This window comes from Apis florea, unplaced genomic scaffold, assembly GCF_048593485.1.
Source record: "Apis florea isolate Af1SG1 unplaced genomic scaffold, ASM4859348v1 contig_3696_pilon, whole genome shotgun sequence".
Classification (NCBI taxonomy): domain Eukaryota; kingdom Metazoa; phylum Arthropoda; class Insecta; order Hymenoptera; family Apidae; genus Apis; species Apis florea.
In genome coordinates, this window is record NW_028256809.1 from 766,894 (window position 1) to 779,277 (window position 12,384).

General features: G+C 16.8%; 2 protein-coding genes across 4 annotated transcripts in view; both read right to left on the reverse strand.

The window, feature by feature from the left end:
- Positions 1–12,384, reverse strand: part of sax (type I BMP receptor saxophone) — a 54,960-nt gene that overhangs the window by 11,184 nt on the left and 31,392 nt on the right. The gene's annotated exons all lie outside the window — the stretch shown is intronic.
- Positions 1,762–12,384, reverse strand: part of LOC105736802 (uncharacterized) — a 42,355-nt gene continuing 31,732 nt past the window's right edge. The window contains exons 1-2 of one of the 3 annotated variants that reach the window (XM_086914608.1): positions 8,699–10,082; positions 1,762–2,481 (exon numbers count right to left, since the gene is read on the reverse strand). In XM_086914608.1, the coding sequence (XP_086770734.1) occupies positions 1,902–2,414 (513 nt within the window). In that variant the 5' untranslated portion in view covers positions 2,415–2,481; positions 8,699–10,082 and the 3' untranslated portion in view covers positions 1,762–1,901. Of the gene's footprint in view, positions 2,482–4,373; positions 4,547–8,698; positions 10,083–12,384 lie in introns of those variants that run through there. The other 2 variants (XM_012493155.3, XM_086914607.1) reach the window with 2 other exon arrangements.

A 12,384-nucleotide genomic window follows, 5' to 3' on the forward strand; every position in this document is an offset into this window, starting at 1 on the left:
ACTTTTCTGTTCATATTCTTCTTGTTTTTCATATGATAAATTTAAAAAAATTAAAATTAAGATATCTTGTAAACTAAGTTTTTTATATGAATAGACTTATATTTTTATGGATTCTATTAAAAAAAATATATACTTAATCTTCATATATTTTCTATGAGTTCAATTATAAAAAACAAATTATTTATATATGTTATTATATATATATATTTATAAAAAATAAATTATAAAAAAAATTTAAAAATTAATTTTTTTATTTTTTAAAATTTATAAATATGTAAAGTATACTGATTTGATTAAAGTGAAATTAATGCTCAAAATTTCATATGCATTTTTAATATATTTTTAAATATATTAATAATACGAAATAAAATAAAATTTAAAAATTTTAATTGTAAAAATTTCATAATACTATTAAATGTTCTATCATTCTATTGTAAAAAAAATTTTAAGCAAAATGATATTTAAAATATTGAAACATTTCTGGTTGATTTCATTTGCCGGTCAAAAAAATTTTCCATCAAAAAAATTATTCCATAACTAATTAAGTTTATATATACAAATTTTCATTAAAATCAGAATTTTCGAATTAGATAACTTTTTTAAATATATTATTTATTATATTATTTTGCGTTTTTTATTGATTGTAATTGCAAATGAATATAAAATAGTATAGATTATTTCATTAGCATGAAATAAATATCTTAAATAGCATAATTTAACAAATATTTTATTGTGTTTAAAATAGTAACATAAGAAATTTATATGTGATATGAATACACAAGTGTTGATGAATTTATTAAAAAACATTATAACATTTAATTTATAAAAAATTATAATTTATAAAAACATTTATAATTATTAAACATAATTCTATAATTATTTTTATAATTCTTATTCTTAAATATTAAATAATTCTAATTCTATAAATATTCAGGAAATTTCAAACTTTAAATTGACATATATAAATATAATTTAAGTCAACATTAAGTCAAAATTTTGAATAATTTTATATATTTTTGAAATTTGATATTTTATATGCAATAATAATTTTAAGAATTAATAACAACTTTATTTTCGATATATAAATAGGAAACAATTAATTTTAAACATCTTTATTGACAAAATTCAATATTTTATGATAATTATATGATTATCAATGTGAAGAACAATCTTGAAAATTTTTCGATAATTTCAATTTTTAATTTATAATATAAAAAAAAAAAAAATTCGTAAAGAAATTCAATTTTGTAAATATATTATATGTCTAAATCTTTAATAATTATTATATTAATGCCAAAAACAGAGTTTCTTATATAAAAATTTATAGTTTTTTATATGCTTTAGTCGTATTTTTAATATTACAATAAATATATCCTATCTATTTAAAAATTATTATTGTTCTCTAATATATTATATATTTTTTTAAATAAATTTTTATAATATTTATAAATTTTAAGAAATAAATATTTAATATGATTCCAAAAAGAGAATAATATAATTTCAAAAAGAAATTAAAAATTATAAAAAAATATCATTTTGTTAATTTTTCTTTAATTTTTTTATGTTTTAATTTTATTATAATTTTATTATAATAATTTAATGTTATAATTTTAATTATGTCATATTATACAGTTTTTTTTAATATATCATATATTATATATAATTCCTATATATAATATATAATTATATAATATAATTATATAATATGTCATATAATATAAATTAGAAAGTACCGTCAAAATAATGTAAATATAGCATATCTATAAGTGATAATGTGATATCTTTATTTGTATTAATTTGTTTAATTTTATAATGATGTAATATTTCAATTTTATAATGATGTAATATAATATGACTTTTTAATTTATAGTATGTTACTATATTTCTAATTATTTAAAAAATTATGTTTGATGATCGATTATTCTTTGATATGTTAATATTAAATATTCAGCAGCTAATGTCATTTTCTGAATATTAAAATGTAATCCATGTAAATGTTTTTTAATAGATGGTATAATAGTATTAGCACTATCTTCATTTAACATTTCAGAATAATTTTTAATGATTACATCTGATTCTGAATTAGAGGAAGTACCAGTATTTTTTATACTATACATTGATGTGTTACTTAAATTTTTAATATGTTTAAATCTTTGTATTAAAGCGGAATCTTTTTCTGATTCATGACAATTATTCATGTGATCATGTGACCATAACATTTCGACTTTCATTTGATTAATAATATTATAAAGATGATACAAATCTGTATTAGGCCAAATTGCTTTAACGATAGAATTATATTTATCTTCCAAATAAATTGTATCTTGTAAATCGTTTACAGTTAAATCTAGAAGCCGCCTGGGAATTAAAATTGTATCTTCCATTTCGTGTACTGTTTGAATAAATTGTTGCATGCTATGGAAAATAGAAGTGTTGCTAAATCCAGAAACATCATGCTTGTCTAATATTCGTAGACTTTTCCTAAAATAGAAATATAGAAATATATATTAATAGATATATTTTTATATTTATTATTATACATATTATTTAAATAAATAAAATTAAAAATATTATATTAAGCTTTTTCTTCTTAAATTATTTGTTGTGTATGATTTTGATTTACGATTAAAATTTCTAAATGATTGATATTTTTTATTATAAATATCAATCATTTAATTATTACAACAAATAATATCAATTATATCATGTTATTATAACAAAATCGTGATAAATTTTTTTAATTATTATAAATAATAATATATAATAAAATATAATATATAAAATCATTATTATTTATATTTATGATCTGAAATATAGATGATTATTCAATTATCAAAATATTAATTATTAATAAATGTCTACTAATAAATATTAAAAATTACTAAATCATTAGAAAAAAATATTGTTTAAAACATTGAATTGCAGCTAATCTTTTTTATTAATAAGTTCCTTAAAATATTTTTATTATTATACATATTTATTACTATACATATAACTCTATTTTAAAAGTTATTACTTAAATATATTATAATAAAATATTAAAATAATCTGAATAAATGGTGATTTAATTGGAGAATTCAATTAAAATGAATTCTGTAAAATTGTACAGTTAAAATTATACTTAAGTATATTTTTTCTCATGTTAAAAATATTCTTATATAGAAATATTATGATACATATAATTGTTTTGAAAATTGTTAAAATTAAAAATTTTTGTTATTAATTTTTTATAAAAAAATAAATTCATAACAAAACTTTCATAATAAAACTAATACTGATTTTTCAACTTTTTTAAATATTTGATTTTCATTATGATATATCATTTTACTTTTCTTTTTCTAGAATCATGGATATATTCCACATTCAAATAATACATTTAAATAATAAATAATATTTTAATTCTTTGAAATAAAATAAATTACAAATTAAAAATTAGTTACAATTAGTAAGTTACAATTTCTTGTTACAGGAGAATCTAATATTCCTAATATTCATTGAAATATTATTACAAATATTTAGAAATAATTATTAAAATTTTTAATAAATTTCAACAAATTTACATAAATTTTTATGATAAAATGACAAAATAATTTTATATTTTTTAACATTATATAATTTTCGTAAAAATCGTAGATTCTAAATCAAATTACTTTAATTAAAATAAAATATTTCTTAAACAATATTTTGATATATTTAATTAGATATAGAAGTTAATTTATATCTTCGAAAACTATATATATATGTATTATAATATTATAATACATATATGTTAATATATATAATTATTATAATATAATAATTAACATATATATATATAATTATATATTTTTCTATATATATAAAATATATATACGTATATGTATATAATATTAGTTATATATTTTTTGAATAGTTATTATCAATATTTATATAAAATATTTCTGAAAAATTTGTTATATTTCATAATCAATTAAATGGTCTTGTAAAATTCATTACTGTTGCGAATCAATATGCTATATAATAAATAATAATAAATAATAATAATAATTAATAATAATAAATAATTATTGCTATATAATCTATTAAATAATTATTAAAATGATTGAAATAAATCGTAGTGTTAATTTTTTACATTTTGAAAATGTAATAAATATTTAAATTACTTTTAATTAATCTTGATTTATAGATGATTTAATGTAAAGATATATCAAATTTTAATATCTAATATATAGAACACGTAAGAACAATTTTAATCTCTTCATTAATTCAATAATCATAGAAATGTATGAACATTAGTTATTAAATATGAAAACATATAATATTCTAAATATATAATATATATTTTTATTATATATTTCGTTATATACAATATTCCATATAATGAAATTACATACCCGTTGTATAACATTTCACAATATAATATAAATTTAATAGATATATTTAAAAAAATATTAAAGAATAATTGCAATAAAAAGATAACTGACAATATATTCAATAAGAACTCAAAGACTGTAATAATAACATGAAATTATGAACTATACTATTGAAAGTAGAGTGACAAACTAAATTTTAATGAATTCATTAAGCTTAACAAACAATGAATGAAGGTCATAAGTCATAATCAATATTAAAATTTTCCACCTCTGGTGGAATTTTTATCTTACCCAACATTTTTATAATAATAATTTTTCTATTTATTCATATCTTCAATATTTTCGTTATTTAATTTGCATTTTATTGTTACACATTATTAGTATTATTTACATATTACAGTTCATATTATTATTATTAGTATTATTAGTATTAATTTACATATTATTATAAATTTTTTTATTTTTTCTAAAAAAATTATACACAATTATTGTTAGTATTAAATATATTTTATAACATTTAAAATAAAATAACATTATGAATAAATAATTTAAAATAATTATTTCAAATAATTTATTATTTTATAAATAACATAAGAAAAATAATTTTATTTTGTGAAAAACAATATAAATATAAATATATAATATACGAAAATAATATTTTATTTGAATTAAATTTTATCCAAAATAACATAAATTTAAGTTCGAATCCAAAAATTTTTATAATGTAAATACATTTTCAAAATTATTATTATTATTTCAAACAATTTATTAGAAAAACATTCATATTACTTATGTTAATAATTACACAACAAATAAAATTTCTTTATACAAACAAATAATAGAATTAGAAAATATTTAAAATATAATAAAACTTTTCAAATAAAAAATAATGTAAAAAATTATTTCATTCAAGAATTAAATAATAAAACGAAGAGAAGAAAAAAAATTATATGTTTAAATTATTTTTGTTTATTTTAACATAACATAGATAACATAAATAAAAATTATATATATATATATATTTTAATATATTTTAATGTATTTGTATTTTTATGTATTATTAACTGACAAAATTCATTTTTTTTTTAAAGACATAAACTTTTGCATTTCAAATAATTTGATTATATTATTGATTCTACAAAGATTATACAAAGATTCAAAATTTAAATACAACTGAAATAAGAAAAAATTTTAGATTTTTGCTTACATTTTTTATATTTAAATAAAATGAAAATAAAGAATAATGAAATTACATGGAAGACTTTGTTTTCGAGTAAATCAAGTTCAAAAATTTTTCAAATACAAATGAAATTAACTGATTTTTTATAGGATATAAATGATCTGTTGATAGAAAGTTATTCTAAATATGAAAATAATCAAAAAAATACATTTTTCATTTAAAAATTAATTTTCAAGGAAATTGAATTTTAATTATATATCAATTATATGACTCCTTAATTATATATTAAATTTCTGATTTTCTTAAAAAACATAAATGACATAAATAATAAAATTTTATTTTACATTTTTTGCTTATTTTCATATGTAAAATAATCATTTATTAATAATTTATTCGTATCGAATCAGAAATTAGTTAATTTCACTTATATTTAAAAAATTTTCAAACATGATCTACGAAAACAAAGCGTCATATAAAAAAAAATTTTATTAAAATTTAAGCCATAAAATCTAAAAAATAAAATTGAACAAAGATCGATATCATTTGAAAATATTTTTGATAAAAATATTAAGGATGTGCAAATAAGTATTATGCAGTTTAATCAATTTAATAACAATTAAATTAATATTTCAAAACAATTTTCAAAATAGCAAAAAATAATATCAGAAATGTTTTTGTGAATATTTCTGAAATTAAAAGAACTAAGATATATAAGATAATATATATTTATTATATATTCTTATATAATATATAAGAAAAATTTATTCAAAATAATAAATATATTTCAAACTTATTGAAATCGGTGAAGAGTACTCTTTTCTATATAATTATCTTAATATTAAATAAATATCTCTTAAAACAAAATTCCAATGATGATGATGTTAATAAATAATGTTAATGAATCACAATTCATTAATTATTATAAATAGAAATTATTAATTAATTGATTATTATAAAATATTTGTCTATTTTGTATTGTAAATTTTGTCTATTGTAAATAAAAATATTTTTGAACTTCTTTTATCATTATTTACTAATATATTTTTTAAAATAGAAAATGTAATAAAATGTTTTATATTATATAAATTTTATATATTTGGAATAAATTTATTTACTTTACAGTATTTCAAAGAAGATAATTTAAAATTGAAATAATTTGATAATTAAGTCATTTTTTAGAATAGATTATGTTTGAAATTCGACAGTCTATTGTATCTATGTATACATTATTTTTTATGTATATATAGATTATGACCTAATAATTTTAATCATTTCAAATATAATGATTGAATGAAAATAAAAACATTACTATCTTTCATAAAAATGCAAATTATTTTAGATTAATATTATTAACGAAAGATTCGGAAATAAGTAAGGAATAATAAAAAATAAAAAAATAATATTAAAATAGAATTAAAAAAGCTATTTTATTTTTATTATAAATAAAATATAATGATTTAATGTAATGTAGAAGTATAATGTAATATAATAAAATTTGTATAATAAGTATAATAACAATTTCTTTTTATTAAATTTTTTAGTAGATAAGTTGAAAATTGATTAATTAAATGTCATGAATTGTACTAACCATAAATTCCATAATAATAAATTCTAACAGAAAACCTACAAAACAAAAACATTTGAATTTGAAAGCGATCTAAAAGGAAAAAAAGCAATGATTTGATAAGCTTGGATACGAATAAATGATAACAAAATTTCCCTTTACAATATTTACACTTATCTGAATAAATACCTCTTGCTTATATCATAATTGAAAAAAAAGAAAAAAACAAAGATCAAGATAGACAAACCTTGTTCATAGCTAAAAAAATAATTAAACTCAAAACAATTTTGAAAGAATTGATTCTATAAAAAAGGATATTATCAAATCAGAAAATCAGAGATCAAAGAAATGCTTTTATTTATTATTTCAAAACGAATACCTGAAATAAAAAGATATTGTACGAAAAAAAATTTTCAAAAGATTTCAAATAAATTACAACATAGAAAATACAATGAATAAATCTGTAACAATCTGTAGTCAAAATCAGAAAATTAAACAAAAATGTAAAGAATTCAAAATAAACAAATAAAAATAATTTTACTGAAATAGATAGGAAATCAATAAAGACCAATTTTTAGCATAAATAAATGGAATAATCAAAATGATGCAAAAGCAAAATTTTAAAAATAAACATGCTATTAATTTCAAAGAATCAAAAAATATTAAAAGAAATTAAGCAAAACTCCCCTAAAATACAAAATAGTCTAATAAGTATGCATAAAAATTATACTAGTAAATATATTTCAAATTATAATAATTTTATATTAAAAATTAACTCGCTCAAATAAAATAATACAAGATTAAGATAAAAATAAAATAAGTAAAAATCAAAATCAAGAATTACATTATGGAATTATAGAACCGCTAAAAAAGAAAACAAAATATAATACTTAACTCACTGTCAAGATATCATCATATACTGAAATCTTGACTTAAATTAAAAAAAATATTCAATGGTTTTAGTATAATTAAATAAATAAATAACAATAACTTAGATTGTAATCAGAAACAATATTAAATTCAAGAGTTCCACTATAAATAATGTAGATATATTATATATAATTATATAATAATAATTTAACTTGTATGTAAATAATGAACGTTTAATTATAGTATTCTAATATATTTCTCCATTTTGAACGATGAAAATAATTATAATTTTTAAGTAATTAATTATAATTATAAAATATGTCTTTCAAATATTAATTAATAAATTAAAATTATCATACTTATTTCTATAATTGTAATTATTTAATTGATTATAATTATAATTAATTATATTTATAAATTTTAATTAAAAATAATTATAAATTGATTTCTTATAAAAATAGTTATCAAAGATCAGATTCTAGGATGGAAAATAAAATTATTTTTTTCATAATATAATATAAAATATAAAATATAGTAATATATTTAATTTTAAATAATTAATATTATAATTCTTAACAATCTTTTAATATTTATTTTAAGTAAAGTTTGCTATTATAAATATAGATATATATAAATCTTTATAATAACAATGTAATCATAAAGATTTTAAGTATAAAAAAGTAATCAAGAAATTATGATTTTTTTATATGTTAGGAAAGTCTAAAAACTTACTCTCTATTAGTTTATGTTCTATTATTACATTTCAATATTTTACATGGCAATATAATTTTTATATAGGGAACAACTGCATTTTACTTCATATTCCAGAAAATAATTGTATTAAATCGATATTTTTGGTATCGTTGACAACTTTCTTATCACTTTCCATTCATGGTTCACTATGATTATGAGTATGATCATGAGTCTAACATTATTTTTTTTTTTTTTGGAAAAAGATGAATATTTTTCAACAGTTGAGCATTCACTTCAATTTCAAATAATATAATGGCTTCGATTTATTTGTCTTGTATCAACTCTAACTTGTATCTGAAAAAGTTTATTATATATTTGAGTGGCTTTTTTTTAGATAACTAATACTTCGACATTCGTATATATGTTCCAGAAAAAAATCATGCCATGAGCAAGATATCCAAATATTATATTCTTTCCCAAATTCAATAAATTTGAATTTTCGCTGTTTATTTCTGAGTTACATTCTTCTTTCTTGATATTTTCTCGGATAGATTTCAAACTTTTACAATTAAATCCTCTCTCTAAAGTGTATTTTCTATCAAAAGGATTCCTGTTATATCAGATGAATATCATCACTTCTCTTAAAATGAACCAAGTTTCAATATAGCTCTTCATCTATCATTTTAAATCGTTGTTAAATCTCCACATGTTATGAAATCTTGTTACAATTTTTTGGATCTAGATCCGAGAGGGCATTCCCGCAAAAGAATCCATTCTTGACTTCCTTATCGAAATCATTTCCTCTAAAATGGAAAATAAGCCATTGCCAAAAATTAAGAACTTTTAATTTACATTCTGATCTGAGAAAACCTTCTTTTTTTAAACGAGAATTAGAATACTATATTTTTTTTTAATTAGTATTTTTATTCATCGCCTTCATATTTCGCCAATCGGTTTACGTATACAATTTTATATTTTGTCTTTTTATTTTTATTTTAGTGAATATCGTATTCGATAAATTATATCTTTAATTTAGTATAATTGTGCATGATCTTTTTCATTATGATTGTAATTTCGGACTTTTTTTTTTATTTTATGTAATTGATATGATACTTTCAAATCATATTTTCTCTTTTGGAAATTCATTAAGAAATTCATAATTCATACGGTTATCATAGCATGTTTCATTTTTCTGAGAAAATTTTCAATCTTTTTTTTATTTTAATAAAGAATCTCTAATCTTTTTCTTATTTATTTTTTCAGTATATTTTATGCTATCCTTTTGTTTAATAAAAAAAAATCTTTTCTATTGTGAGTAAACGCAGATTTTGTTCACGCAAAATCATCGCTGGTGATAATTGTGTTGATTCATGCTATGGCATGTCAAAAAATAATGAAATCCATTCATTTTAATCATGATTTTCTGCAATAAATATTATTAAATATTAGATATCTTGTTTTATTAATTTTGGAGGATTAGCAGGATTATTCCCTATTTCTTGACTCCAAGCAATCTTATTAGTTCTTGAAAGATTTTTGATTTAAAATATGATTCTTGTAAATATATTATAATAATAATAATAGTAATAGTAATAGTAATAGTAATAATAATAGTAATATAGTAATAATAATAGTAATAGTAATAGTAATATAGTAATAGTAATAGTAATAGTAATAGTAATAGTAATAGTAATAGTAATAGTAATAGTAATAGTAATAGTAATAGTAATAGTAATAGTAATAGTAATAGTAATAATAATAATAATAATAATAATAATAATAATAATAATAATAATAATAATAATAATAATATATTAGTATATTATTCGTTAAAATTAAGATTTTAAAAAATTATCAATGTAAATCATTTATTATAATATATTTAAATTAATAATAATAAATGATTATTAAATTATATCATTATATTATATTTTATATAGCATTATATTATATCTCAAATTCTTCAATATTAAAATTTGTTTCATTTTTTGATTTATTCGTTTGCCGATAAAAATATCAAATTTAATATATCTTCATCTTATATATATATTTTTTTGGTTTTTTATTGTGAAAAAGAATTTAAATATGGATTTGAACTTAAAATTAATTTGTTGCTCTTTATTTGTCATAATATTTTTCGTGTGTAATGTTTCCTATGTTACTATTTATTTACTAAATATTATCTTGAATGATATTTATTCCATGAATAAATATTTTGTATATAGAAATAAATCATAATATTATATAGTACAATTTCTATAATTGTGGTATTTTTCTGCAGTTAATAAGCAATAATTTTTAAATTCTTTTATGTTATTCATACAATAACATTAAATTTTTTTATAGTTATATCTCTCGAAATTAATTTATATTATAAAATTTTTCTGGCAGTATTTCCATAATTTGTTGTTTCATATCTTTGCTTTGAAATATCGATTATAATAATAATTCCTATTTTGTTGAAATCTTGTTTTTTATCTTCTTTTTTTTTTCAAAAATTGACCTCTTATTTTATAAAATAATATAAATTTTTTTTCTTGTTGACTCTAGTCAAAATGTGGAATAAACATTTGAAAAAACGAATATATGCATATAATTGATAATTGATTGAATTTATATTTGAATAGGTTTTTTTGTACAAATCCAATTAAATTCATTTCAAAAATTTAGTTTTACAAATATGGATGCATTTAAAAATTATATATATTTATCTATTTATTTTCTAATTAAAATAAAGTTTATTTTTTTTATTTTTACAAAATATAACTGTAAATTTTGAATTTGTTTAGTCATATATAATTCTTTTTCTCTGGATAATTCATTTATTTCTTTCATTTACTGCATCTAAATAGATCTCCAAAAACATATAGAACAAATAAAATTTTTTCATAAAATGGAATTAGTGTTTTTACATATCAATCGAAATAGAACACAATATAAATAATAAAAAGATTTCCATTATCATTAAATTCATTTGTTTCTAATTTTTGTTTATAATTTGTAAAACTAGAATTTCCGTCGAAATCCCACTTACAAAATAAAATTAAATCATCTTACAAAAATGTCAATTATTTCTATTATTTTTTATTTAATAAACAATTTTATAAAGTTACTTCACATTTTTGTTCATTTATAAAAATTTCTTCTTCGATAAAGTTTCGTTTTATTAATATTTTATAATATAATGGGTACAATTGATGTTTATGCATTTTAGTTGACGAACGCAAATTATTATATGTTTCTCTCGATAAATCCAAAGTTATTATTAAAGATAATGCTTCTTCTGATGACATTTGTGATTGTACAATTTCAAATTTATCATATTTTAAAATCGTGGAAGATGTAATTAGCGAATATGTGTGTTTTATTAATAATTTTATAGTAGCTTTCTGGCCTTTTTCTCCAAGTTTTATAGAAGCTGCATAAACAATTTCTGCGGAATAATGAAGATATTGAAATTCTTTTGTTTTTTTCCATTTTGTTGTTTCAAAAAAATTTTCAAAGCCTTTTAATATCTGTCCTCTTCCTGATATCCAGGAAAATATTACACGACTTCTTCAAAAAATACAATATCTTTTGATTCTACTTACTATATTTTCTTTAAAAAAATTGTGTTAGCTCTTTCATATGACTTTCAACTTTGAAATAATTAGAGAAAATTGTTTCTAATTTTCTTTTTTCTAAAAATTTAAATTTAATATACTTTTCTTCACTCATTAGATTAT